The sequence below is a fragment of the Chamaea fasciata genome, unplaced genomic scaffold (assembly GCF_029207755.1).
Source record: "Chamaea fasciata isolate MVZ Bird 193981 ecotype frontalis unplaced genomic scaffold, bChaFas1.0.hap1 SCAF_33, whole genome shotgun sequence".
NCBI classification, from domain to species: domain Eukaryota; kingdom Metazoa; phylum Chordata; class Aves; order Passeriformes; family Sylviidae; genus Chamaea; species Chamaea fasciata.
In genome coordinates this window covers 2,616,523-2,639,023 of record NW_027094118.1, presented here as the reverse complement: position 1 = coordinate 2,639,023, position 22,501 = coordinate 2,616,523, and the positions used below count along the sequence as shown (strand labels likewise).

At 57.4% G+C, this 22,501-nt stretch overlaps 1 protein-coding gene and 1 pseudogene across 1 annotated transcript; one reads left to right on the top strand and one right to left on the bottom strand.

The window, feature by feature from the left end:
• Positions 1-2,190: 2,190 nt before the first annotated feature.
• On the bottom strand, positions 2,191-7,267 carry LOC136303417 (maestro heat-like repeat-containing protein family member 7; annotated as a pseudogene).
• Positions 7,268-16,975: 9,708 nt separating this feature from the next.
• LOC136303416 (zinc finger protein 850-like) lies at positions 16,976-22,297 on the top strand (the record flags this gene model as incomplete). Its single annotated transcript, XM_066207089.1, has 2 exons — positions 16,976-18,320; positions 20,838-22,297. Coding segments are annotated over 2 exons (2,805 nt in total), but the record flags the coding sequence as incomplete, so codon positions are not given.
• Between the last annotated feature and the right edge of the window lie 204 nt (positions 22,298-22,501).

Below are 22,501 nucleotides of genomic sequence, written 5' to 3'. Positions count from 1 at the left end.
AACTTTCTCCACCTCACATCTTCCCCACCAGACAAATGAGGCCGTTTGCAGTGTTTAATACAAGTCACAATGGAGGGCTGGAGGGAAGAACGGGGAGACACTACCAATTTACATGTCAAACCCAGCGGTCCAGCTTCAAAGTGGAGAGAATAAAATGGAATGGGGGCAGGGGCTGGTCAGATGTTCCTCTAAAGGATGGCAAAATCACCTCCAAGTGAACAGGAGGGGAAAATCAATCCCTATAAACCACCCAGTGTGTTCAGGGACTCAGCTGTGAGGAGCTGGACATGGACAGAGGCATCTGGAACAGTTCTTTCCTCAGGCTGAGCTCTCCAGCCTGGCCCTGAAGTCAATCAAGTGCTTTCCCAGAGCATTCCATGGTTGCCAACCACCCTTCAAGATGTGGCTCACAGGAGCAGAGAACCTTTCTCAAGGTTCTGAGCAGAAAAAGTGGCAAGAGATGCCCAATTCAGAGCTCTGTTTAAAAACCTGGAAAATAAAAATCAGTTGAACTCTGAAGCCCAGCGGTGGCTCCCAGAATCTCAGAGCCAAGGGAAAACGGGAAAGGCTTTTTACAAGAACCAACGCTGAAGAGCTCCCAGATGAATGTGTGACATTTTGAGAGGCTTCCAATTTTCCAGTTTTCCTTGAATTGTTGAAATTGATTTTGCCTTTGCCTCCTCTTGCACTAAAGGAGCCTCATTTCAGCAGCCAGGAAGGCAAAGCTCATTCCTGGCCCTGGCTGCTGCTGTCCGTGCAGCATTTCTATCCCTCCCGTGGCCTCTTCCCTCAGGGTCCCCAGCAGCAGCAGCAGCTGCCGGAGCAGCACATGGAAGCTGCAGATGGAAGTGCTGCCCACCCCAGCCTGAAGCTGCACAAGGATCCTGCTGCCAGGAACCCCAATATTCCCTCCCAGGGGCCCTGCAAACAGTCACCAATTTTCAGAAGAGCAGTGTGGACAGCAGCTGCACCTGGCCGTTATCCTCTATGAAAGGAAGAAAAAAAGACCTCAGCATCGGCTGCTCGGGGCTCAGCTGGGCGTGAGCCTGCAAACCCACAGGGCACCAAGTGTTTGGTGGGCACACAGTGGCCGTGGCTGGGGGCACAGAGCCTTGCATGGTCAGAGAGTGGCAGGAGCACCGCAACCAGCTGCAGGGCGACAGGGCTGGGTCTCAGCATGTCCTTGTCCAAAACTGCAAAGCTGAGTATCACGGCTGTCATCCTGACTGACTGTTCATCTGTGTCCCGCAGGAGCTCCACAAAATGTTCAGTCAGGGGCCACACGTTTTTGGCCTGTGAGGAACACAAGTCGTGAAACGCCACCCTGGTGCCAACAGGGCCCAGAGGCCAAAGGCCTGTCCCGAGGTCCTCGGGCAGCCGAACCAGGAGGCAGGAGAGCTGGGAGCAGCTGCCTGAGCTCTCGAAGCCCAGCCAAGCCCAAGCGACTGCATTCCCCAGCTCAGCTCCAGCCACTGCCCCCTTGTCACCATTGAGGGAGGGATCCTCAGTGAGTTCGAGAAGGGCCCTGAGCGCAAGGTTACACCTTTCCCTGCACTCACTCCGCAGGTACTTTGGGGGAGCGCCAGAGCAGCCGGCTGGCAGGAACATGGCAGCTCCCCAGGGGCTGCTTGTGGCCTCTGACACCCAATTCCTCAGGGCTTCCCACCAGCCCAGCCCCTCAGAGTCTCCCCCAGCCCGGCCAGCCTGCCCGGCAGCAGAGGCGCAGCCCCACAGCAGCTCCCGAGGAGCCCGATCAAGAGGCACCGCGGAGCCCTCAGCAATCCGGCCAGCAGCACACGGGCAGGAGGACACAGACGGCGGTTCCTGGCTGGCACAGGGCTTGTGGCCATCTCCAGGCTCCGGCCTCGCAGGGATGCCCACAGCTCCGGCCCCCGCCCACGCGCTCTCTCGGCAGTGCAAAGGCTTCCGCAGGACCACCGAGGGCCGAGGGGCTTCTGGCCATTTTCCCTGCAAGGCTGCACGCCTGGGCAGCTTGCTGAGCACAAAGCACCCTTTTCCCCCTCTTCCCCTGTGCACCCAGGGCAGCAAAAGAAAAATCCTGGGAGTCCGTGTATTGTAACACATACCCTATATTTATATACTGAAGAAAAAAAAGAAGAAAAGAAGAATCCTGTAGAAGAAGAAAATCCCCGCTGGCTCAGTTGGCCCCAGCAGACAGAGTGTCCCAGATCAGCTCTCCGCAGAGCTCCAGCAGCGCAGCCAGCCCAGGCCCGACAGTCGAGGCCGTGTCTTCCGTGCCCTGCGGAGCTGATCTCGCAGCTTCTGCAGGATGGAGTACGGAGCTCTCTGGACTGCCCGGAGGACCAAGGCTGTTTCAATGGCCAGGTTTCTGATGGCAGGGCTGCTGTCATCTGCCGTGTCTTCAAGGGCTGCAAGACAGAGGAACACGGGGTCATAGCCCTGATCAGCAGGAACCCGAGGAGAGCCCCCTGCCAGGGCCACCCCAGCCCGCTCTTGCCATGGCCACGAGGGAGCAGGGACCAAGGGGATTGAAACATTAATTTTGAAGAATTACAGACTTTAACTGGATATTGCTGAAGTAAGACAGATAGACTTCCCCTTTGATAAGCAGAAGCCGGATTTAAGGAACTGATAAATCACGGGGCCTGTCAACTTATGTTTGTGTGTTCTGAATAATCAATAGGCTTCAAGAAGGACAATGAATTCAGAAATCAAATACTCCTGGGAAAACGGGATTCAGTTGTCACGCAACACTAAAAGGTTAAAAAGTCAAAGCGAAGAAGATTCACTTACTTCATCATTTTGAGACCCCGCCCCATAAAAAAGACCACCGACCCATTTCAAAGAACAAACCATGCATGCTTAATAGCTTTTGGCTAATTACCATAGGAAGCGGGGAATGGGAGGTACTAAAGTCATGAATATACATTTGTGTTTTGGGTATTCAATCCTTCTGTACATAAAAAGACCCTGTGATCTTCTGTGAGCGCGCGTGTGTTCGGGAGCTATCCCGCACGCTGCCCGGCGTCGTAATTAAACATACACTTTCTAACTCTAAACTGCTGGAGAGTCTTTTGTCCGTCATTGTTGGATATCGGCATTAGGGCGATATTCCTATTTTTTTTAATAATTCAGGATCAGCCCAAAGATGCTGGCCATGAATCCCCGACGTGTCCCCGAATTCTCCGTGTGCTCCGCCCTCACCACCCCTCGTCCGCACAGGGAGCACAGCCCTCCGCAGCCGGGCCAGAGCGTGCGGCTTCCCCCGGCAGCCCCCGCTGACAGCCCGCTGCCCCCACTCACCCGCACAGATGAGCTCGAGCTCTTCCTTCCTTCCCCTCAGGTGCCGCCCGGCCATCCCTGGGAACACAGAGCCTGTCAGGGCCCCAGCGGCACGGCGCCCTGCCGGCGGCGCTGCCAGCCCTGTGGCCACACGGCCTCCTGCCCCGGCGGGGCTCGGCCCGGGCCCTTGCCGCACTCTGCCGCCCCAGGGCACGGCTGCCAGAGGGCGGCAGCGGCCCCGAGGGCAGGCGCGGCTCCACGGCGCCGGGCGCGGATGCCGCCGCAGCCGGGCCAGCAGCCGGGGCCGGGGCCGAGCTGCGGCGGGCCGGGGATGGGGGCTCGGGCTCGTGGCTCACCCATGAACCTGATGGCCGCCTCTCGCAGGGGCTCCTGTGGGTGCTCCAGGTAGGGCAGGGCCCGGCGCAGGTGCTCGGCCGCTCGGCTCCTGTCGTCTGCCAGCTGGAGAGAGCGGCAGCAGGGAGGGAAGGGTTGGCGCGGGCTCAGCCCCGGGCCAGGCTCTGGCCGCGCCCAGCCCCGGCCTCCCCTGCCCGCACAGCCCCGAGGCCCGGCCAGCGGGCGCCGGCGCCGGGCTCTGCAGGGGACGGAGGGCCGGCTGCTGCCCGGGGAGGCGCGGTGCCGCCCCGCCCCGCGGCCCCGCTGGGCCGGGGCTCCGTGGGCACCGCACTCGGGGGCCTTCTCCGGGCTGAGGCCGCGGCTTTCAGTCCCTTACCAGTCCTTCGCCGAACCTCCACGTCTGATCCACCTGCAGCATCTGTTCAAGATCCCTCCTCCTCAGGAATCTGGCTGAAGAATGCAGCGTTTCCCGTGCGGCCTGGAGAGCAGCAGAGAGCCGCAGATGGCCCCACAGTTCAGGGCACAGGAGTGTCCCTGTGCCAAGGCCTGCAAGAGGCTCCAGCCTGCAAGGCTCCAGGGCAGGAGGCAGCCGAGCCCCTGCCCAGGGGGAAGCAGCAGCTCACAAGTGCTCACCTCAAGCACACACTTGTTCTGGTCATGGCAGTGGAAGGAGAGTGGGAGCAGGCTCTGGCGCACGTGTGACTTCAGCACCTTTCTTCCCTCTTCCGTTAACGAAACCATCATGTCTTGAAAGGCAAACATAGCGCACAGCTGCACCTGGCTATCATCCTGTATGAAAGGAAGGAAAAAAGACCTCATCACGGGCTGCTTCTGGCTGACCTGGGCACCAGCCTGCAAATCCACATGGCACAAAGTGTCCATGCGGCACTCGGTGGCCGTGGCTGGGGGCACAGAGCCTTACGTTGTCAAAGAGCGGCAGGAGCGCCTCAGCCAGTCTCAGGGCGATGGGGCTGGGTATCAGGACGCCATTGTACAGAAACAAATATTTCAGTAGAACAATGGTCATCCTGATGATGTCGCCATCACTTTCCTGCAGGAGCTCGATGAGGCTTTCAGTCAGGTTCCACATTTCTTTAGCCTGTGTGGAACACAAGTCTGTGTAAGCCCAGCCTGCTGCCACAGGGCTCAGAGGCCAAAGGCCTGTGTGGAAGCACTCGGGCAGCTGAAGTGGGAGGCAGGAGAGCTGGGAGCAGCTGTCTCAGCACCCAAAACTAAGGCAAGCTCAAGCAACTGCCTTCCCCAGCCCCACGCTGCCCGCACAGCCTCAGCCACTGCCCCCTTCTCACCATCAGGCGATTCTTGCCCAGCACCACGAGGCCTCTGAGTGCCAAGAGACGCCTCTCCCTGCACTCGCTCCGCAGGTTCTTGGACAGGATCTCCAGAGCGATGCCGCTGCACTTACTCAAGTTGAGGCACTGGAGGACCTGAAAGGCACAGGGCAGTGACAGGGGTCCCGGCCGACAGCAGCCCAGACCCGCACAGGGCCGGGCCCAGGCAGCAGCAGCAGCACCAGCACAGGGCGCGGGCACCGTCCCAGGCAGCTGCGGCTACGAGAGGGCACAGAGCTGGGAGGCAGCTCAGCCAGGCAGCGCTGGCCTTCAGGCTCACCTCCACAAGGAACACCAGGGCGGGCAGATCCCAGCGTGGCTGCCGTGTGCTGAGCAGCTGGAGCAGGTGGTGAATGATCCAGGAACACAAGGGTTTGGAGACAGAAGACATCTGCCTGGCAGGAGAAAAAGTAACCAACACTGTGAACCAGGGGGACAGACCTTTCCCAGGAGTGACTCCCAGAGGTCGGCTCTTTCAGCACCATTCTGCACGGGGACCTCAGGCATTTGGGAGGTGGCTCCTTGTGGGCACCCGCCTCTCCCAGCCTTTGCCAGTCTGCTTGGTGTTCCGGGGTGACAAGGCCCTCTGGCTCATCGCCACAGAGACTCTGTGGGGGACCCCGAGCACAGAGCACAGATTCTGGAGGCGGCGGCGTCAAGGGGGTCTCACCTGGCCAGCAGACCCAAAGCATAGTGGTGGGTGTCAGCATGGAGCAGCTTGTCCCAGCCACGCTGGCGTTCCATTGCCACCACCACATTCTCACAGCGCATTTGGCAGAGCAGGGACTTGAGGGTCCATGCTGCAAACCTGTGTGCAGAGCAAAGTCCAGGTCACGCTGGGAGCACTGGCTCCTGCCCTGGAGATTTGGCAGGGACAGGAGGACTGGGATGGAGCACCTGTTGGGGCTGGTGGCAAGGCCGTCTCGCTCCTGGCATGCCTTCCAGAAGGTATCGATCTCCTCTGGTGGATTCAAAGTGCTGGAGAACACTTGGAAGAGCAGATGCACAAGTAGGCGGGGGAAACACAGCCTCACTTCGAGTGGGACATAGTGCTCCTGGAGGATCTTCCACATCACCGCAGTTGCCTGCAAAGGACGAATCCCCCCGACACAGTGCCGAGGTGTTGGTGTGGCAGGGCCCCAGCGTGGCACGGAGAGGCCAGGGGAGACGCAGGGGGAGCACCGGGCCCGGTGCCCCTGAAGCTGCCCCTAGGCCAGGCTTCATCCCAGCGCCTGAGGCAGGGAGATGCGGTGGGGGAAGGAGGGTGGAGAGCTGCTGGAAAGGCAGCCGTGGGGTGAGCTGGGGCCAGTTCCAGAAACTCACAGCCAGGGCAAAGACACCAGTTTTGTCCCCATCCGAGGTGCACGTGCTGTGCTCTGGCCAGTCCTCCAGCACACGGAGGAGCATCATCTGCGCCGGCTTCGCAGTGCTGGGGGAGCACAGGATGGCCTTCCACATGGACAAAGCAGCTCTGCAGGGTCAGAACTCTGTCTCAGGGGGGCCTCGGACACAGCACCGTGGCCTGGGCTGCAGGGGGGAGCTGAGCTGGCTGCCAGCTCTGCCTCTGCCCACTGGCCCTTGCCAGCAGCATGCAGGCAGCCCAGCCCTGTGGGGACAGACCCCCGAGGGGGAGGGAGGGAGCACGGCAGCAGGCTCGGGGCCTGCCATGCCAGAGCTGGAGAAGGGAGCAGCCGGAGGGCCCTGGATTTCTCCTTTGCTCAGACACCTGGGACAGGCTGTACAGGATGATGGGCTGGGGAGCCCTGAGCCCTCTGGGCAGGTGGGCCCCATACCTGTCACACGATGGGGCCACACGCAGGAGAGTCATCACCACGTCAGCAGGCTGTGCCTCGGTGAGATCCAGCAGGGTCCTGAACAGCTTGTGCCCAGAGTACTCATTGGCCAGGAGCCACTGGTGGATGTACCTGACCATGGCAGGCGCCTGGAGAAGGCACGGGAAGACTTGGAAAGCTGCCAGAGGGAGAAATGTCCCCAGCTTCCCCAGAGAAGTGCTTCCCTTCCCGCACACTGGGTGGCCTGGGAGGGTTACAGGGACCAGCAGGGGTGGCTTGGGAGGCCAAGCAGTTCCTGGGAGGATCAGACCCTGGTCACAGGCTTCTTACTTGCTTTGGCTTGGAAAATCCCTCCTCTACAAGCATATCCAGCAGGGCAGCACTGGACTTGGTTTTGAAGAGGTCCTCAGAGTATCCTCTGAGCCCAGTCTCCTCTACTGGGGCAGCTCCAGGACCTTCCTCTTCCACGCTGGCCAATTTGGGCACTCTTGGGGATCTCTGCTCCATGTCAGCGACTGGACTGATGGGGACTTGCAGGAGAGATGCCTCGGGAAAGCTCCGAGTCAGCAAGTCCTGCAGCGGCACCTGGAAGGCACCGGCACAACTGAAGTGCCGGGAAGAGTTCAGGACAGCAAGTCCTGCACTCTGCTCTCGAGGGCTCCTGCCACAAGGACGGGTGACTCTTGGTCAAGGATTGTGCTTTGGCCTTGAGGTCAACCGGCGGCAGGAATAACGCCTCGGAAAAGCTCCGGGTCAGACACGAATGAGTGTGCTGTGAGGGGGCTCCTCACGACACCGCTCTATCCTGTCCTGTCCCGTCACGTGCTCCGAGCACAGTGGCACAGCTGCATCACCACCAGCACCTGTGTCACCACGTGTCCCAAAGGCTCCTTGGACACCCTGTGCTGTTCCATGCCACGGTGAGTGACCACGCTGCTGCACCGTGTCACAAAGGGCCAATGCACACACTGCCACCTGCCCTGGGGCCGCCCCCAGCCCAGCCAAAGTGGCCCGGGTTGGAAGGAATCCCTCGCCCCAAGCGTCTAAGACAGCCCTAAGACAGGATCTTTCGGAGCGCCTCAAACCACGGGCAAACGCTGCCCTGCTCTGCGGGCTCAGGGCAGCAGAAGGAGCCCCCAGGGCTGCCGACGCAGCCGCAGCGGGAAGGGCACGGGGCCTTGCACAGAAGGTGGCACGGCCTCCTTGGGACATGTCTCGGCCGGTGGCCGTCCTAAACCCGCAGGTGTGACACAGACGAGGAACGTGTGGGCCAGGGCACCAGTGCTGCTCTGACCCCTGGGGCCAGGGGAGCGCTGAAACCGGCAGGTGTGGCAGAGTCCCCGCACAAGCAGAGCTGCCACCCCCTGAGCCCTGGCAGTGCTGGTGTCATCTCCTGCCCCAGAGACCTGTGCCCTGGGGGGCTTCTCTGCCACAGGGCAGCCAAAGCCCAGGTGCATTGGGGGCTGTGCTCCTTCCTCCAGGGGATGTTAGCAGGAGCACCTGGAGCAGCTGCTGGCAACACTTGGTCTCTTGTCAGAAGCTGTTACTCCATGCTGAAATTGTTTTCTCATTGGAGTAATTTCCTGCAGCACTAAATCACCCTGGCAGTGAAGGCATAGAAGGATCCGGCATTTAAGAATGCTCAGTTCAGGAAAGCTTTACGTCCCATTGCTCAACTCAAGTAGTTCCAAAAAGTTGCAAACTTCCTAAATTCATGGGAATGGCCCGAGAAGGTGATAGGTTTGGAAGTTTCCTTGCCATCTCAAAGCAGCAACACATTTGCCTTAAGGTCATCCATTGAATGTCACTGTACAAAACATAAGACTACACAGGGGCAAAAGAAAGGCCTTGCTTTGGTTTCGAACATTTTTCTCTGAAAGGATGATGATAAGAACCTAATTCTCTTAAGGAATAAAGGCTCTCCAGCAAGTGAAAGTCCACTCAGTGTTACAAAAGTAGCCCAAACAAATGAGTAGACTGCAGGAGGGCTAATCCTCCCTATCCTGCTACAGATACCTAAGTGGCCGAGAAAGTACAGCTCTCCCCTCTTCTCTGCACGAAAAGCAGGACCACGAACAGAAAAAGTCCCAGCTATTCCTTCTGTCCTCCATAACCAAAGCTGTGCTAAACCACAGATGCTGCCTTCAAACTGACTCCAATTCCAGCCTCAACCTCTCACCTTCCAGACAACTCCTTCGCCAGCACCCTGCCAAGCCCCCAGGTGTCCCCATCCCTCAGCAGAGCTTTCCCGTCTTCCAGCAGACCCCCTGGTTCCCTGCACGTGCCGTGGGATGGCACTCAGGACGATGTGCTCCAAGGCCTTCCCCGGTAGCGAGCTCAGGCTGCCAGGCCATCGGTTCCTGGATCATTCTTCCCGCCGACCCTTCCTGCGCACGGCTCTTCCATTTGCACGTTTGCACTCAGCTGGGACTTGTCCACTTCACCAGGACTGCTGCTAAAGGATGGAGAGCAGCCTGGCAAGCTCCTTCTCCAGCTCCCTCTTTACTCTCGGGGGAGGTAGAACCTGCCACAGGAAAGCAAGCGGTGCCAAAAGACCTGGGCGGCATCAGGCACATTTAGGAATGAAACAAGGCCTTTGTTTGATGGAAGGAAGCACAGGCAATTTAGAGAAGCAAAGAGTACTTAGCAACAGATATCCTTAAGTACTTAGCACCAGTTAAAATAAGAAAAACCTGGAAGCCTAGCATGACAGGAGAGTGACTTGACAAAAAGCTTTAGACATAACCTTCCAGAAGACCTAAGGGCGGCCACAGAATCAGCCCTGTGCAGGCAAGGGATGAGGAAGACGAGCTGCTTTGGTGCGCTGAGACCGATCCTGGCCAGCAGGTGGACATTAGCTTCAAGTCTAGGAATCTGACACAATGGATTTCTTTGTAAACCCCCTGCCTATCCAATCACCTCAGCAGTGTAAAGATGGATGGTATTTTTAATAGAATTCCTGCATAAAACCACTGAAATTTAGACCAGGCAAAGAAGCCTTGTGGTGGAGTGCAGACCCCTTGCCTCCTGCCAATAAAAGAGCTTCTGGCGGACGATGCATTTGTCTGCTCATTTCTTTGAATTCTAGAGACCCCTCAGCACTGCTCTATCCTGAGGGAACACCCTTGGCCTTGACCCGTAGGCACCCGCACAAGCTTCAAATCAGCTGCCTCAGCTTGCAGGACCTCTCTTGGCCGGCATCCTGACGGGGATGCAGGACTGCTGCGATGCACTGCTGGGACCCGGCAGGACAGGACCGGCTGTCTCGTGTCCACGTAGCAGCACCCCCTGACACAACCGGGGTCATCCCGAAAGCAGACAAGGCTCATGTGTCTGCGGAGAGGGGCAAGGAGCGCTGAGCTCCTCTCAGGGTGTCTCAGCTGGGCCTGCTCCACAACACGCCCCCATTTGAAGGCCTGCTAATGCCCAGCTGCCAGAAACGCCTGCCTTGTTCTCTCCAAGATGCACAGGAAGAGCCGATGAGAGGGTGCCTTGGGAGGCAAACCTTCCAAGCCTTTTCTGAGGCCAGGGACACAGCAAGATCAGCCAAGACTCTCCGTGCTGCCTGGCCCACACAGCCCAGCTCGGTGCTGGCCCTCTGGGCCGGAGCCGCTTCCAGCGAGCAAGACAGAAATGCATATTGCCAAGAGTTGAAACACAGCAGACAGGTAAGATGTGAGACGTGTGTGCATGAAGGCCTTTGAATTCACAGCTCTCCAAGACAGCTTTGGGGCTCGCAGCTGTTCAGAGATGCTCCTGCTCACACCTCTGTCCACAGTGGGGGTAACACACCCTGCTGCAGGTGCTTGCCTTGGTCTCTGCAGGTTCAGGTGGATTCCAAACCTGCTCTTCACAGCCTTCTCCCTTCCCTTCTCCATCTGCCAAGTGCCACGGGCCTCAAGGACTGAAAGGACCACAGACAGCTAAAGGGGGACACTTGCACCTTCCTCACTGGGAGCTCCATGGAAAGCGCTTTCCTTGAGAAGCAAGTCTCTTTTCCCCAGAGGCGTTTCCCCGCATTGGGAACTTTCCTGGGGAGCACCAACACACTCTTAAGAAACCCTGGCAAGGCTGAATTCCTTCTGGTCCTTTGTGGCCAGGCGCTCCAGCTCTAGCTCGTATTCCCCCCAGTGTGATTCCAGGTGGAGGTTCGCACATGCAGCCCCAGGCCCTCTACAAACACAAGCCGCCCGCTGCCTCTTCACCTGCCTCCACTCCTGCCTGCGCTCACAGCAGCAAAACCAGGCTGTTCCCGGCCAGAGACCAGAGCCCTGTTCCCGCAGGACGCTCTTGCCAGCACCTTCCAGGACTCTCCGCTGTGCACGCAGCACTTTTCATGCCCGCTCTCCACAGCCTTTGGAACACAGAGCACAACCTGGCTGGCGCTGCCGTCAGCACACCCCAAACACAGGCGGAGGAAGGAGAAGCAGGGGCTGCTTTGTGGCCATGCCCAAGAGAGACTGGAAGGGTGCCCTCCCTCTGCTCTCACTTGGGTGCCTTTCTGACAGGCTCTGAGGCAGGGGCTGCGATTCCTCCGTTCTGGGGACCAGAACCGCAGCCAGGATCCCGGCACTGCCTGACGGCGCTCCGGGCAATTGGCACGGTGGTCACGCGTTCCAGCCTCGGCCACCATGCTGCTGCTTCACTTGCCTTCAGGCACAACAAAAGCTCAGTGTTTAGTTGTCAGGGATGCTCGGGAATAAAACAATCTGAAACGTACTTGTGACTGCAAAACAAGTTTTCTTTGATGAGTTGCTGATGCAACAAATACATCCCAACCCCTGGATTGGTGAAAAGCTGCTGAGCGGCAGCAGAAGACGGAAGGTGATGCTCAGCTGGGAGATGCAGGCAGCCCATCCAACTTCAGGGCATGCCCTGCATCAAAAGAGCGTGAATTTAGTCCATGTCGCCACTCCACCCCAGAACCAGGTTTCATAGCTCCTCCTCTGGACTGGAGCTTCTCCAGTTACATCATCACCTCACAGATGGCCAGAGCAGGAGTGGTGAATGTGGGCAGAGCTTCGGCCACAGAATCAACCTGATCCAGCACCAGAACATCCACACTGGGGAAAGGCCGTACAAGTGTGGGGAATGTGGGAAGGGCTTCAGCCACAGAGCCAGCCTGAGCTTGCACCAAAAGATCCACACTGGGGAGAGGCCCTACAAGTGTTGCCAGTGTGGGAAGGGGTTTCGGGTCAGCAGCAAGCTCCTTGAACACCAGCAGACACACACAGAGGAGAGGCCCTTCCGCTGCCCTGACTGCGGGAAGGGCTTCAGGCACAACTCCAACCTCATCATCCACCGGCGCATCCACACCGGGGAGAGGCCCCAAGAGTGTCCCCAGTGTGGGAAGAGCTTCTCACAGAGCTCAGCCTTGACCCAACACCAACAAAGGCACCATCAGGAAAGCCCTGCCAGTGCCCCCAGTGCAGAAAGAGCTTCGAGCTCGGCTCCAGCTCCAGCCCCCACTGGAGGAGCCACACTGGGCAGAGCCCCGGTGACTCACATTCCCTGTGTTCCGTGTTGGGTGGATTTTAGATAACTTTGGGTGGTTTGGGGCCAAATCTGGTGGGCTTTAGGGTGGATTTTTTATCCCTTTGGATGATTTTAGGCCCATTCGGATCTGGTTTCGGCTCATTTGGGTGATTTTATGATAAACTGGGATATTTTTGGTGGATTTTAAGTCCCTTTGAATGATTTTCGCCCCACATGGGTGGATCTTAGGTGTGCGTGGGAGATTTTAGGCCCCTTCTTTTTGGTTATTTTTGGCCCTTATGAGTGGATTTTCAGCCTCTTTGGATAATTTCATGTCAAACAAAGTCCTTCTCTGGTGATTTTAGGTCCTTTTGTGTGGCGTTCAGGCCATGTTGGGTGATTTTAGATATTTTTGGTTGATTTTAGGCCAAACCGGGTACGTTCAGTTTGGATTTTACACCCATTTGGGAGATTTAGGAGTGATTTCAGGCTATTTTGTGTGGGTTTTTTTTAAACCAGTTTGTTCAATTTTAGGCCCCTTGGTCGGATTTTAGAGCCCTTTGGATTCTTTTAACCCCATTGGGCTGATTTGAGGCCAAACCATGGAGATTTAGGGTGTATTTTAGTGCCCTTTGGGTAATTTTAGGCCACTTTGTGGGGATTTTAATCCCATTTGGATAATTTGAGGCCAAACCTGATCGGGTTTAGGGTGGATTTGAGGCCCCTTTGGAGAGTTTTAGGCGCATTTTGGGTGATTTCAGGGCAAACCGGGCGGTTTTAGGGCCGCGCGTCCCCTTGGCCCCGCCCCTTTCCCCTCCCAGTTCCCGCCCTTTCTCTGACCCCGCCTCGTTCCGTTCGTTCCCCGCCCTGTCATTGGCCACGCCTCTTTTCCCTTGGGCTCCGCCCATCTACTGGCGCGTTCCGTCCAGCGCATGCGCAGATGACCCAGAAGTGGCTCCCTCGGGCGCCGCCATCTTTGTTCCTGGTCCCCCGAGCCGGCTCCGGCGTGTCCGAGACCTACGGTGGGGCAATGGGGGATCTATAGGGGATCTATAGGGGATCTATAGGGGTCTGGGGGGACCTGGGGGTGTCTTTAGGGGGTTTAGTGGGTGGTCTGTAAGGGGTTTAAGGGGGTCCATAGGGGATTTAGGGCGGTCTGGGCGTCCCTAAAGGGGGTTTGGGGGGCTATAGGGGCTCCATAGGGGTCTGAGGGGTCTATAGAGGGTCCGTAGGGGTCCGTAAAGGGGCTCGGGGCGTCCCTAAGTCCGGGGCTCTGGGGGTCTCTTTTGGGGATTATTGGGGTCTGGGTGGCCTTTCCGGGGCTTGGGGGGTCTGTCGGGGATCTGGGGGAGCCTGTAGCGGCTCCGGGGAGGTGTGGGGGTGTCCGTGGGTCCCTGTGTGGGGTTTTGGGGCGGTCTGAGGGTCCCCAAAGGGGCTCTGAGGGGGCTCCAGGGGATATATAGGGGATCTCGAGAGGGTTCAGCGTGGCCTGGGGGTCTCCCTGGGGGATCTGGGGGTCTCCCTAGGGGATTTTGGGAGGGCCTGGGGGTCCCTGGAAGGGGTCTGAGGGTCCATTTAGGGGATCTCAGGGTCTCTGCAGGGGATTTGGGGAGGGCTTGGGGCTTCCTAAAAGGGGCTGGGGGGGAGGGTCCCACAGGGGATTGGGAAGGGGTCTGGGGGTCTCTATAGGGGATTTAGGGGGGGTCTGGGGGGTCTATAGGGGATCTGCGGGGGTCCCTAAAAGGGGTTTGGGGTGGGTCTATAGGGCTTCTATAGGAGCCTGGGGGAGCATATAGAGGGTGTGGGGAGGGTCTTGGGATCTCTGTAGGGAAAATTTGGGATCCTTGGAGGGAATTTTGGGCTCTGTACAGGGAATTCTTGGAAATGTAGAGGTCCAAATGGGGCAATTTGGGGTTTTCTATTGGGAACTTTTTTGAATTTTGGGGCCTCTATTGGGAATTTTGAGGGGAATTTGGGGGGAATTTTGGATCCAAAAGCAGGGACTTTGGGTCCAAGTGTGGGAATTTTGGGATCTCTAGAGGGGATTTTCAGGAGTTTTGGGATCCCCAGAGGAGATTCTGAGTCCAAACTTTGGAATTTTGGGCTCTCAAGAGGGGATTTTGGGGAATTTTGATACCAAATGTGGGAAGTTCCGGCAGTTCTTGGTGATCTGCAGCACCGGCACGAGCAAGTCCTGCCTGCTGCACCACTTCATCGAGAGCACGTGTAGGAAATTTTGGCAATTGTCAAGGATTTCAGGAATTCTGTGAGTTTGTGGAAGTTTCGGGAAATTTTCTTTGGGTTTTGGGGGACTTTCTGGGTGCTTTCGGGGATTTTTAAAATATTTTTAGGAACTTTGGGGTGGTGTTTTTGCATTTTCAGACTGTTTTCTGTTGTTATTTGGGGGCTTCTTTGGGGTATATGTTGGGAATTTTGAGAAATCTGAGGAGTTGGGGAGTTTTCAGGGAATTTTTGTGGAGTTTTGAGGGATTTTAAAAAATATTTCTGAGCATTTGAAGGGTTTGTTTGGCTTGGTTTTTTTCATTTTCTGGGTGATTTTTGATGGAGTTTGGTTGAATTTCTGGGGAATTTTGGGGAATTTGGGAAATTCTGGGGAGTCTGGGAAAATTTGGGAATATTACTGGAAGTTTTGCAGGCATTTTCTGGGTTTTTTTCTTTTCTGAGCTATTTTTTCTTTTCTGAGCTATTATTTTTTAAAAATAATTTTCCTTTTTCATGCAATTTTGGGGGGATTTTTTAAAAAATTTTTTTGGAATTCTGTGTCTCTCCGGGCTCTCCCCCATCCTGCGGCATTTTGGGCAATTTTCTGTCACTCTTGGGTCATTTTTGGTCACGCTTTGAATCATTTTGAGACATGTTTTGTAATTTCAGGGGCATTTCTAGTCAGGTTTTGGTCATTTGGGGGCCATTTTGTGGCCATTTTCTGGCACCTTTCAGGCACTGTCGGTCTCTTTAGGGGCGTGTTTGGTGACTTTTGGGCCGTTTTTTGCCGGTTGCGGTCCCGGTCTCAGTCTTGTCCCGGTGGCAGCTCTGGTGCCGGTTTCCGTCCCGGTCTCGGCCGCAGTCCCGGTGCCTGTGCAGCGCCGCTGCGGGTGCTGCTGTCGGTTCCGGTCCCGGTCCTGCAGCGGTGCCGCTCTCGGAGCCAGTCTCGGATCCGGTGTCGGTCTCACTCCTGGTGCTGGTGCCGCTTCTGCTGCTGATTTTGGTCTGGGTCCAGGTCCCGGAGATTTTAGGCGGGTTTGGGTAATTTTAGGCCAAACTGGGCAGGTTTAGGGTGGGGTTTTGAGCCTTTTAGTGTGGATTTTTGGCCCCTTTGTCTGATTTTAGGCAAAATCTGGTGGGGTTTAGTCCCATTTGAGTGATTTTAAGATAAACTGGGCAGTTTTAGGGTGGATTTCTGATCCCTTTGAATGGTTTTTAGGCCCATTTCGGTGGGGCTTAGTCCCATTTGGGTGAATTTAGTTCAAATCTGTTCGGTTTTAGGGTGGACTTTAGGTACATTTTCTTGATTTTAGGCCACACCCGGTATTTTCAGGGAGGATTTCACAGCGTTTTAGGAGATTTGAGGGGATTCTTGGCCATTTTGTGTGGGCTTGAAACCACGTTTGGCAATTTTAGGCCGCATTGGCTGGTTTTAGACCCCTTTGGATGATTTTATCCCCAAGTGGCTGATTTCAGGCCAAACCCTGTGGCTATAGGGTGGCTTTTAGTGCCCTTTGGGTGATTTTAGGCCACTTTGTGGGGATTGCAGGCCTCTTAGGGTGATTTGAGGCCAAACCTGATCGGTGTAAGGGTGGATTTTAGGCTTCTTTAGACAATTTCAGGCCCGTTTGAATGCTTTTCGTTCGAACCGGGCCCTTTTAGGACCGCGCGTCCCCTCGGCCACGCCCATTGCCCTCACGATTCCCGCCCTGTCCCTGACCCCGCCCCTTTCCCCTCCCAGTTCCCGCCCTTTCCTTGGCCCCGCCCTCCCAGGCCGGGCCCGGGCCCGGGGGAGGAGGAGGAGGGAGGGAGGAAGAGGCGCAGCGGCGGCAGGAGCGGGAGGAGAAGACGAGCGGAGGGAGCGGCGGCTCCAGCGCTCCCTGAACGGGCGGCACCGCCGGGATCATCGCCCCCCATCCCGCAGGTGGCCGGGGAGGGGGAGCTCGCCCCAAATATCCCGGGGGGTCCCTGGGTTTGGGGTTTGTTGGGGGGATGTTTGGAGCTCGCGGGGATCCAAAGCCGAGCAGCAGATGCCCCTCGGGGGGACATCGGGGGCTCCCCGGGAGGTGTTTTTGGGGGGTCCCGGTGGCGGCAGAGCCGGGGCGGGGGGCGGGGGAACACCGGGTTTGGGGAGCCCGGGAGAGCCGCCGCCTCGCTGAGCGGGAGCCCAGAGAGAGGAGAGCCCCGAACCGCAAAGCGGGGACCCCGAGAGGCGGGGGAACGCCTGGGATTGCCGGGACCCCGTTAGGGGCTGGAGGGGCGGGATGGCCGGGAAGAGGGTTCGGGAGTCGCGGTGCTGGAAGTGGCTGCTCCCAGTGTAAGCCCGGTCACTCCCAGTATCCGTAGGTGGGAGACAGAAGAGGGGGGAGCTTTTCGGGTTCCTGGGACTCGCCGCAGCCCGGGGAGGGCAGGCACCGAGCAGACGGGGGATCTCCTTCCCCTTCCCTGTGACGCGGAGGCAAATCCCATCCTGTCCTTGTCCTTCCTCCCCCAGACAGGGAGCCGAGCATGGAGAGCAGGGAGGACAAATCCCCGCGGCAGAAGCTCGTGGCAGAGGCCGTTTTGAGCGGCTCCACGGCGCAGGAATGCAACGGGGAGGAAAAGGGCCGGAGATCCCTGAGGAGGAGGGGCTGCAAACGCAGCTGGCGAGGATGTGAGGAGGAAAGAGCCAGGCCGGGCCGGGAAGGCGGCCGGAGATGGAGCCAGAGCTCAGAGCTGGTGGTCCACGAGCAGCTTCGTGATGGGGAGAAGCCCCACAAGTGCTCCGAGTGTGGGAAGAGCTTCAGCCAGGCCAACAGCCTGCTCCGCCACCAAAGGATTCACACAGGTGAACGACCCTATGAGTGTGGGGAATGTGGGAAGAGCTTCAGCCAGAGAATCCACCTGATCCAGCACCAGAACATCCACACTGGGGAAAGGCCGTACAAGTGTGGGGAGTGTGGGAAGGGCTTCAGGTACAGAGCCAACCTGAACTTCCACCAAAGGATCCACACTGGGGAGAAGCCCTACGAGTGTGGGGAATGTGGGATGAGCTTCAGCCAGAGGTCCAGCCTACTCCGCCACCAGATGTTCCACACAGGGGAACGACCCTACGAGTGTGGGGAATGTGGGAAGAGCTTCACAGAGAGAGCCACCCTGATTGAGCATCAGAACATCCACACTGGGGAAAGGCCGTACACGTGTGGGGAATGTGGGAAGGGCTTCAGGCAGAGAGCCAACCTGAGGCTACACCAAAAGATCCACACTGGGGAGAGGCCCTATGAGTGTAGGGAATGTGGGAAGTGTTTCATCCAGAGTTCAAGTCTGATCAGCCACCAAAGCATCCACACCGGAGAGAGACCCTATGAGTGTGGGGAATGTGGGAAGAGCTTCAGTCTGAGGTCCAGGCTGATCTTTCACTATAGAATCCACACTGGGGAAAGGCCCTACAAGTGTGGGGAATGTGGGATGAGCTTCAGCCGGAGCTCCCACCTGATCCTCCACCAAAGGACCCACACCGGGGAACGGCCCTACGAGTGTGGGGAATGTGGGAAGAGCTTCAGCCAGAAAATCAACCTGATCCAGCACCAGAACATCCACACTGGGGAAAGGCCGTACAAGTGTGGGGAATGTGGGAAGGGCTTCAGCCACAGAGCCAGCCTGAGCTTGCACCTAAAAATCCACACTGGGGAGAGGCCCTACAAGTGTTGCCAGTGTGGGAAGGGGTTTCGGGTCAGCAGCAAGCTCCTTGAACACCAGCAGACACACACAGAGGAGAGGCCCTTCCGCTGCCCCGACTGCGGGAAGGGCTTCAGGCACAACTCCAACCTCATCATCCACCGGCGCATCCACACCGGGGAGAGGCCCCAAGAGTGTCCCCAGTGTGGGAAGAGCTTCTCACAGAGCTCAGCCTTGACCCAACACCAACAAAGGCACCATCAGGAAAGCCCTGCCAGTGCCCCCAGTGCAGAAAGAGCTTCGAGCTCGGCTCCAGCTCCAGCCCCTACTGGACGAGCCCCATTGGGCAGAGCCCCGGTGACCCACATTCCCTGTGTTCCGTGTTGGGAAGTCACCTTGCCGATTATCCTTTTGATTAGACCTTAATTATTTTCTCTTCTCCCTCTCTTTGTACTGCAAAAGCCAAGAGAGACTGTAGGCCTGCTTTCGTGCCTGAGATCTTTTGGTTTTGTGAAATTCTTTTCTCAGGGAATTTTCTGTAAACAAGAGGAGTGTTTTTCTAAAAACTGTAGCATTGTTTTTCATTCCTTTTCCTAGGAGGGACTTCTTCTTGATGTCCCTCTGGTCTGACCAATGTGATTGACGAGGTTTGTCTTTTTGTCACCAATCAGATTGGTCTGTGTAAAATACTAAGGGAGACACATTCCGAAAAACTAAAGGAGTCATTTTCAGCCTTGGGAAGCTCCGAGTCTCCCAGCTCGGTCCCGCCCAGTCCCGCCCGGAGGCGCGGCCAAAACTCCCCGGAGCGAGCGCGGCGGTCCCGGAGCGATCCCGGAGCGATTCCGGGTCCGATCCCCGTCCCGGTTTCGGGCTCGGTCTCAGTCTCGGTTTCGGATCAGCGCCAGTCTCGGAGCTGGTTCCGGTGCCGGTCTCGGTCTGTCCCGGAGCGCTGCCGGTCTCGGTTCTGGCCGCGGTCCTGGAGCCTTCCCGGGGCCGGTTCCGGAGCGCTCCCGGCGCCGGTCGCAGTGTCGGTCGTGGTCTCAGTCTTGGTCCCGGTACCAGTTCTGGTGCCGGTTTTGGTCTCGGTGTCGATCCCAGTGCCGGTGCCTGTGCGGGGCCGGTCTCAGTTGCGGTGACGGTCTCAGTGTTGGTGTTGCTGCAGGTTCCGGTGCTGATCTTGTCTCGGTCCCGTTCCCGGTCCCGTTCCCGGAGATTTTTGGCCCATTTGGATGATTTGAAGCTAAACCTGGTGGATTTACGGTGGATTTTCGGCACAACTGGCGATTTTAAGCGAACCCGGGCGGTTTTAGGACCGCGCGTCCCCTTGACCCCGCCCCTTTCCCATCCCAGTTCCCGCCCTTTCCTTGGCCCCGCCCTCCCAGGCCGGGCCCGGGCCCGGGGGAGGAGGAGGAGGGAGGGAGGAAGAGGCGCAGCGGCAGCAGGAGCGGGAGGAGAAGACGAGCGGAGGGAGCGGCGGCTCCAGCGCTCCCTGAACTGGCGGCACCGCCGGGATCATCGCCCCCCATCCCGCAGGTGGCCGGGGAGGGGGAGCTCGCCCCAGATATCCCGGGGGGTCCCTGGGTTTGGGGTTTGTTGGGGGGATGTTTGAAGCTCGCGGGGATCCAAAGCCGAGCAGCAGATGCCCCTCGGGGGGACATCGGGGGCTCCCCGGGAGGTGTTTTTGGGGTGTCCCGGTGCCGGCAGTGACTGCTCCCAGTATGAGCCCGGTCAGTCCCAGTATGAGCCCAGTCTGTGAAAAACAAGGTTCACTTTCTATGTAAATTTTCAGAAATAGGTTTAATAGAAAATGAGTCAGTTAGGAGATAAAAAAAAAAGCTAAGTACGTTTGGCCGGTTGACTTGGCATTTAGCCAAGTCCACACTCTGCTGTATCAGAGTCATTCTTTAAATGCCATTGCCATTGTATCAACCTGTTGAATGTTCATATTTTTCCATAAACTATTTTCCATATTCCGGGAACTGTTTTGCATGGTCCCTCCTTGGGTCCGCTGTTTTAGGGCATGCGTGTTTCTTGGCTGTGTCTTCCTTATCACCTCCAGGTTGAGCCTTGGTCCGTACTTTCTTCAGATGGTAGATGCTGATAGTTGGTATCTCAATAGCAGAGTCTCCTTTACATGTTCACTAGATGTTATCCCGACCAAACAGACAGTTTATGCATACTATATCATCTAGTACCTCTATGCCTAATTTTCTTTACTAATAGCAGAACTAAAAAACCTTATATCATTACACAATATTCTTAACCATATAGAACACATCTTGCAAAAAGCCAAGTTTATAATATGCATTTATAACACTGGTCAGTCCCAGTATGAGCCCAGTCAGTCCCAGTATGAGCCCGGTCAGTCCCAGTATCCGTAGGTGGGGAGACAGAAGAGGGGGGAGCTTTTTGGGTTCCTGGGACTCGCCGCAGCCCGGGGAGGGCGGGCACCGAGCAGACGGGGGATCTCCTTCCCCTTCCCTGTGACACGGAGGCAAATCCCATCCTGTCCTTGTCCTTCCTCCCCCAGACAGGGAGCCGAGCATGGAGAGCAGGGAGGACAAATCCCCGCGGCAGAAGCTCGTGGCAGAGACCGTTTTGAGCGGCTCCACGGCGCAGGAATGCAACGGGGAGGAAAAGGGCCGGAGATCCCTGAGGAGGAGGGGCTGCAAACGCAGCTGGCGAGGATGTGAGGAGGAAAGAGCCAGGCCGGGCCGGGAAGGCGGCCAGAGATGGAGCCAAAGCTCAGAGCTGGTGGTCCATGAGCAGCTTCGTGATGGGGAGAAGCCCCACAAGTGCTCCGAGTGTGGGAAGAGCTTCCGCTGGCAGAGCGACCTGCTCCGCCACCAGAGGACCCACACTGGGGAGAGACCCTACGAGTGTGGGGAGTGTGGGAAGAGCTTCAGCCGACGGTGCCACCTGATCTGCCACCAGAGGATCCACACCGGAGAAAAGCCGTATGAGTGTGGGGAATGTGGGAAGAGCTTCAGCCATAAATCCCACCTGATCCGTCACCAGATGACCCACAGTGGGGAGAGGCCCTACGAGTGTGATCAATGCAGGAAGAGGTTTCAGACCAGCACTTATCTCCTCGTGCACCAGAGCACGCACACGGAGGAGAGGCCCTTCCATTGTCCTGACTGCAGGAAGGGCTTCAAGCGGAGCTCACACCTCATCCAGCACCAGAAGATCCACACCAGGGAACGACTCGATGAGAGCGAGGAATGTGCGAAGAGCTTCAGCGTGAGGTCCAACCGGATCCATCACCAGAGGACCCACCCCGGGGAACGACCCTATGAGTGTGGGGAGTGCAGGAAGACCTTTAGCTGGCGGTGCCGTCTGATCAGCCACCAGAGGATCCACACAGGAGAACGGCCCTATGAATGTGGGGAATGTGGGAAGAGCTTCAGCCAGAGAATCCACCTGATCCACCACCAGAACATCCACACTGGGGAAAGGCCGTACAAGTGTGGGGAGTGTGGGAAGGGCTTCAGGCAGAGCGGCAGCCTGAGGTTCCACCAGAGGATCCACACTGGGGAGAGGCCCTACAAGTGTTGCCAGTGCGGGAAGGGGTTTGTGACCAGCACCCTGCTGCTTGAACATCAGCAGACACATGCAGAGGAGAGGCCCTTCCACTGCCCCGACTGCAGGAAGGGCTTCAAGCGGAGCTCACACCTCATCCAGCACCAGAAGATCCACACCAGGGAACGACTCAATGAGAGTGAGAAATGTGGGAAGAGCTTCAGCATGGGGTCCAACCGGATCCATCACTGGATGACCCACGCTGGGGAACGAACCTTTGAGTGTGGGGAATGTGGGAAGAGCTTTAGCTGGCGGTGCCGCCTGATCAGCCACCAGAGGATCCACACAGGAGAACGGCCCTACGAATGTGGGGAATGTGGGAAGAGCTTTAGGCACACACCCAACCTGATTATCCACCAGAGGATCCACACTGGGGAGAGGCCCTACAAGTGTTCCCAGTGTGGGAAGGGGTTTGTGACCAGCACCCTGCTCCTTGAACACCAGCAGACACACACAGAGGAGAGGCCCTTCCGCTGCCCCGACTGCGGGAAGGGCTTCAGGCACAACTCCAACCTCATCATCCACCGGCGCATCCACACCAGGGAGGGCCCCAAGAGTGTCCCCAGTGTGGGAAGAGCTTCTCACAGAGCTCAGCCTTGACCCAACACCAACAAAGGCACCATCAGGAAAGTCCTGCCAGTGCCCCCAGTGCAGAAAGAGCTTCTAGCTCGGCTCCAGCTCCAGCCCCCACTGGAGGAGCCACACTGGGCAGAGCCCCGGTGACCCACATTCCCTGTGTTCCGTGTTGGGAAGTCACCTTGCCGATTATCCTTTTGATTAGACCTTAATTATTTTCTCTTCTCC